Consider the following 6,109-nt stretch of genomic DNA (forward strand, 5'->3'; position numbering starts at 1 on the left):
TCAGTATGTTCTCACATTAATCCTATGTGGTAGATATTGTTATATTATCCCCATTTCACAGATGGGAAGCCTGAGGCACAGAAGGGTTAAGTGACTTACCTAATATCACAAGCTGGTGGAGCTGGAATTTGAACCTGGGCGGTTCTGCCCCTGTTATGTGCTCTGTACCACTTCTCAGGGCAGTGTGTGACACACAGTGATCAAAAAATTAGTTACATATGATGCCTTCCTGGATTTGGAGAGAGACATCTGTAGAATGCTGTGGAGGCCTGCCACTGTGTGTGATGGCTGCCTGGATTTGTGTGGTTAGCTGTCCTTTCATACCCCATGCTTTGGTTTGGAGCTGGCATGGAGTTGGCATAGTAACTTATAAATCCTGGTACTGTTTGTAACAACAGATGGTTTTGTCAGAAAATGGCCCTTTTCAGATTGCTAGTCACTGTTTCCTAGCAACCTATGGCTAAACTACAATTTTTTTTAATTAAAAAAATCAGTGTTCTCCCCCCACCCAGTACAGAAGTAACATTGCATTATTTTTGGAAAATGGGAGAAAAACATTTTAATTATGCATAATCCTACTACCTCCACTATCATCATTTTGCTGTTTTTCTTTCCAGTCTTTTTTCATGTTTGTTTCTTTCATGGTTGCAATTTTAGTAGTCATGTAACTATGCAGTTTCGTATATTTTTTAAGTATTTCATTTTCCTGACTATTAATACATGTTCAATATTTGTTAAAGTCTAAAGAAAATAGAATTCGTCTGCAAGCCTACCATCAGAGTTAGCCAGTGTTAACATTTTAGGGTATTTTTCCCCTAGTCATTTCCTTCTGGTAGCTTATATATTATATAAAGACTTTTTATAAAATTGGTATTATATTGTTGTATAATTTGCTTTTCTTCACTTATTGTAAGTGAACATTCCTTTTTGTGAGGGAATGTCTCAAACCTGACTTTTAAATGGCTGCAGAGTCATCACTGGTATGATTAACATAATTTGTTTAGTTCACTTACATTGTTGGTCATAACCGTGAGGATGGTGTTTTGTCATCTTGTTTTGTGCTTTCTCTTTTATAGTTTGCCACACTAGTTTGAAGGTATATTTCTGAGATCTTTATAATACTTCTTCCATTCACCCTGCTTATATTTGCCTCCCCTGAACAAACTTTCCTGACATGCTGAGTATGGAGAGGGGATGAGAACATTGGTAGTCTTGGAAATGGCCCTAAAGGAAGTGAAATAAACCTCATTTCCGATTTTGCCAGTTGCTAAGTGTCCCCCTTTTGTCCCCCTTTTAACAGATTTCCTGGGTAAAGCTGTTAAGTCACATTTAACAGATAAGTTACTTTTATATGCTCACCCCTCTAGGCTCAGGCAAAGCAACGAGCTGGCAGAGCTGGGAGAACGGGGCCAGGGAAGTGTTACAGGCTGTACACAGAACGTGCCTACCGAGATGAAATGCTGACCACCAACGTGCCAGAAATCCAGAGAACCAACTTAGCCAGCACAGTGCTGTCGCTCAAGGTAGAAATCACTGTCTCGTTAGAGTGGGTTGGTGGAACAGTCCAGTCCTACGGCCTTAGTAAATGAATCTCAGTTTTATGAAGCTTGTTAAATACTTTAGTAACCTCATGGAACCAGTCCCTTTGAGTAAAATGCAAATGGCTGCGATAACAGCCTCTCACGGTGGGGCTGGGGCTAAGTTGGCATGTCTGCTGTGAACACATTTTTTCTTACTATAATAACCAGCAGGACATTTGTTTGTAAAAGGTTTTATTTAGGAGCATTTTCTAAAAAGAAATTAGAAAAATATAATCAGTGCCGAACTGTGGACAAACACACTTAACCTCAACCACTTTAACGTTCAGATCCAATTCTGTTCTTTTAGAATGGGAGGAAAGCTCCCTATCTGAAAACTTTTCAAGAGAACTGTCAGTGACATTTCAGACTGGCCCTCAGGGCTTGGTTTTCATTCTGAATCATTGCTCTTCCTAAGTCCCCAGCGAGGACCTTCATTCTCTTTTGGCAGGAGGAGCCGCATGAGTAATTTCCCAGCTGATGGCATTTCCCCCGACACTGATGTTACCCTGGAGCCCTGGCACTTTGCTGGTGCAGAGTGCTCTGTTGCCATTTATTATTCATTCCCTGCAAGAGAGGCTAAACAGAGCTTCAGAAAAAAACCTGCTCCAGTCTCTGGAGTACCAACAGAGAGGCATCTGTGGCTCAGACTTCAGCTCTGAGTTGTGTGACCTTGGGCAAGTTGATCTACTCTGCCTTCTGCTTTGTGTTCTCATCTCAAAAAAGGGGCTGGTAATAGTATCCATTGCAAAGATAAGTGAGATGGTGCAGGTAAAGGCGTTTGGCACGGTGCTTAATGATTGCTAACATAATTCCTCATAGTTATTATTCATACGATAAGCATTCATTGAACATCTGCTGTGTTTATGGTCATGATCACTTTATGAGAAAGAAATAGAAAGTTCAGGTCCTACCACATCACCCTTTATACACACTTGAATAGTAGTACATCATTCAGTCATTTCTTTTATTCATCAAATTAGCTAGCAAGTGTATTGGACACCTACTAGGTGCCAGGCATGTTAATTGCACTGTGTCGTGGTTTTGTGAACGTGGCTCTCTCCCACTGTGAACTCTTTGAGAGCACGGGCCATCTCTTAGTCATCTTTATATCCCTCCCACCTAACGTGGGATGAGGTTCTTCATAGATGCATAGTAGGGATGATGTGTGCAAGAGACAGAGCAAGGTGGTTTACTATCTTTTTTTATTATTATTGTGGTAAAATACATATAACATAAAATTTACTATTGTAATCTTTTTTAAGTGTACAATTCAGTGGCATTAAATACATTCAGAATGTTGTACAACCATCACCAGTGTCCATTTCCAGAACTTTTTCATCATCCCAAACAGAAACTCTGTACCCATTAAGCAATAACTTAACCTTTCCCCCTGCCCTCTAGCCCTTTGTGACCACTATTCTATTTTCTGTCTCTATGAATTTACCTGTTCCAGGTATCTCATATAAGGGGAACCATACTCTGTTTGTTCTTTCATATCTGGCTTATTTCACTTAGCATAATGTTTTCAAGGTTTATTCATGTCGTAGCACGTATCAGAATTTCATTCCTTTTATGTATGTGCCACATTTTGTTTATCCATTCATCAGTTGATGGACATTTGGGTTGTTTCCACCTTTTGGCTATTGTGAATAATGCTGCTATGAACATTAGTGTTTGAGTCTTAGCTTTTAACTCTTTTGGATATATACCTAGAAGTGCAATTGCTAGATCTTATGGTAATTCTATGTTTAACCTATTAAGGAACCACTGAACTGTTTTCTACAGTGGCTATACCATTTTATACTCCTACCAGCAAGAGATCTCCTCTTTCTCCTCTCCTTGCCAACACTTATTATTTTCTGGGTTTTTTTTATTATAGCCATGCTAGTGGGTATGAAGTGGTATCTCATTGTGGTTTTGATTTGCATTTCCCTAATTACTACTGATATTGAGCATCTTTTCATGGCTTCTTGGACATTCGTATATCTTCTTTTGTTGTTGAGTTGTATATATTGTCATTTTGAGGGAGTGTTTTTTTTAAAGTTTCCTGAGAAAGTACATGCTTAATAGTCTGAGTTTTGTGTGGCCCAGCCCTGGAAGTTACTGCTAATCTTGCTGTGGCTTCCTAAATGCAGTTGAAGAAATAGGAAAGAAAATGACAAGTTGCCTCCCCCACCTATTAACACTGGCTAGACTGACCCTCCTGTCACATGCTTTCTACCCTTCTGTTCTAGGCCATGGGCATCAATGACCTGCTGTCCTTTGATTTCATGGATGCCCCACCAATGGAAACTTTGATCACAGCCATGGAGCAGCTGTACACACTGGGGGCCCTGGATGACGAAGGCCTGCTCACTCGCCTGGGACGCAGGGTAGGGGACAAACTTAACTCCCTGTGCTTTGGGGATGATTCCCTGGTCAGCCTTTCACATTCTTTGATCTATGCAAAATCAAGCTCTAAGGTCCTGGACAAGCTTTAATTAGAATTCTAGATGTTTTTTTTTTTTTTAGAACGTGAGTTCCACTATCACCTTAAATGGTTTCTTCTTTATAGAGAAAGAGATTCTATTCACAGTTAATTTTACCTCAGGATATATATATTTTTTAGATAAAGTCTCGCTCTGTCACCTGGCTTAGAGTGCCATGGCATCCTCACAGCTCACCGCAACCTCAAACTCCTGGGCTCAAGCAATCCTCCTGCTTCAGCCTCCCAAGTAGCTGGCTAATTTTTTTTACTTTTGTTAGAGATGGTGTCTTGCTGTGTTGCTCAGACTGGTCTCGAACTCCCGGCCTCAAAGATCCTCCCTCCTTAGCCTCCCAAAGTGCTAGGATTACAGGCATGAGCCATCATGCCCTGCTCCCAGGATATATTATAGAGTCTAGCCTTAATTATAAAAAGCGTTTGCAAAATTCCCACCTACCCCAATAGTAGTTATGTATTTAGTCACATACATTCCATTGGGGTTTATATGGGAAAGGAAAAAACAACAGCATTCTTCTGATAGAGAAGGCATTACACATCGTGCTTTGGGGAAGTGTATGCTATTACCCACACTGACCAGTGTCGCTCTGGGGAATCCAGATGTGTCTTCCACAGGGAAGCAGTTGTAGTTTTTTTTTCTCCCTCTAGATGGCAGAGTTCCCTCTGGAGCCAATGCTGTGCAAAATGCTCATCATGTCTGTGCATCTGGGCTGCAGTGAAGAAATGCTGACCATTGTATCCATGCTGTCTGTGCAGAACGTCTTCTACAGGCCCAAGGTAGGGAGTTCAGACCCACGTTCAGATAGGGGTGCTGTGAAGTTGGGTAAAGTTAGCCTGTTGCCATTCCAATGTTTGATGCAGACATTTAATAGGGCCATGTAGGGCTCCCTAGAACTGCTGGATGTTCAGTTAGTAGCTGTTGAATGGGAAATGATCCTTTGTCCTGCTGCTTGGCAGGATAAACAAGCCCTTGCAGATCAGAAGAAGGCCAAGTTTCACCAGACCGAGGGGGACCACCTCACCCTGCTGGCTGTGTACAACTCCTGGAAGAACAACAAGTTCTCCAACCCATGGTGCTATGAGAACTTTATCCAGGCTCGTTCCCTGCGCCGGGCCCAGGACATTCGCAAGCAGATGTTAGGCATAATGGACAGGTAAGCGGAATCTGGTGACTTCGCACGTTTGGGTTGAACCTCCTTGAGTATCATGTCTGTGTCCATGTGTACTATGAAGCCACAGGCACCTGCTCTCTTGCTCCTCCCAGGGCCTTTTTCCTCCAGCTTTTCCATCTTTGTTATACTCCTCCCCAAGCAAGGGTATGGCTGAGAATCACTTGAGAAAGTTACTAAGAGGAAGGTGATTTATTAGTTGCTGGAAATGTTCTTTGTTTAAAAGCCTCTGGAACATTATTAGTTTGGAATTGAATTCTTACCTAAGCGAAGCATCTGGCTCTTACTGCCTCCATCTTGCCCTCTGTATAGAGCTGCCTGTGTAGCATGCTTAGGGCTGGAAGGAAGGTCCTGGTGACTACTCTGGGGACCCCAGGATGGGGGGTGTTGGGTACTGCCATTCTAGAAGATAGAACCTCTGAAAGCAGAGTAGACTCACATCTTTGTCCTGTCTTGATAGACACAAGCTGGATGTCGTTTCCTGCGGCAAGTCCACAGTCCGAGTGCAGAAGGCCATCTGCAGTGGGTTCTTTCGTAATGCAGCCAAGAAAGACCCGCAGGAGGGTTACCGGACACTGATCGACCAGCAGGTGGTCTACATCCATCCTTCCAGTGCTCTCTTCAACAGACAGCCGGAATGGTAGGTGGGCAGGTCCTGGGTCTTTCCTGGGCATAGAGAACCTGTAAATCTCCTGGCACTTTGCTTTTGTCTTCACCACCCTCAGTACTTCCTATTCTAACATTGCTTATATTTCTAGAGCAGCAGAAGCCTATAGTAGGCACAGCATATCAAGCCCTATTGAGAGGAATAAAACGATAGGGGTGAGAGCTAGGAGAGATCTTACCTGATGCGGTAGTTTAAAAAACTTACTTAAGGC

At 42.4% G+C, this 6,109-nt stretch overlaps 1 protein-coding gene across 1 annotated transcript in view; it reads left to right on the forward strand.

Annotated features, from left to right (window-relative positions):
• Nucleotides 1-6,109, forward strand: part of DHX8 (DEAH (Asp-Glu-Ala-His) box polypeptide 8) — a 59,036-nt gene that overhangs the window by 51,111 nt on the left and 1,816 nt on the right. Inside the window, exons 12-16 of the mRNA XM_012659040.1 lie at nt 1,368-1,523; nt 3,815-3,952; nt 4,711-4,839; nt 5,020-5,216; nt 5,692-5,871. Of these exons, the coding sequence (XP_012514494.1) occupies nt 1,368-1,523; nt 3,815-3,952; nt 4,711-4,839; nt 5,020-5,216; nt 5,692-5,871 (800 nt within the window). The remainder of the gene's footprint in view (nt 1-1,367; nt 1,524-3,814; nt 3,953-4,710; nt 4,840-5,019; nt 5,217-5,691; nt 5,872-6,109) is intronic.

This window comes from Propithecus coquereli, unplaced genomic scaffold (genome assembly GCF_000956105.1).
Source record: "Propithecus coquereli isolate 6110/MARCELLA unplaced genomic scaffold, Pcoq_1.0 Scaffold598, whole genome shotgun sequence".
Lineage (NCBI taxonomy): Eukaryota > Metazoa > Chordata > Mammalia > Primates > Indriidae > Propithecus > Propithecus coquereli.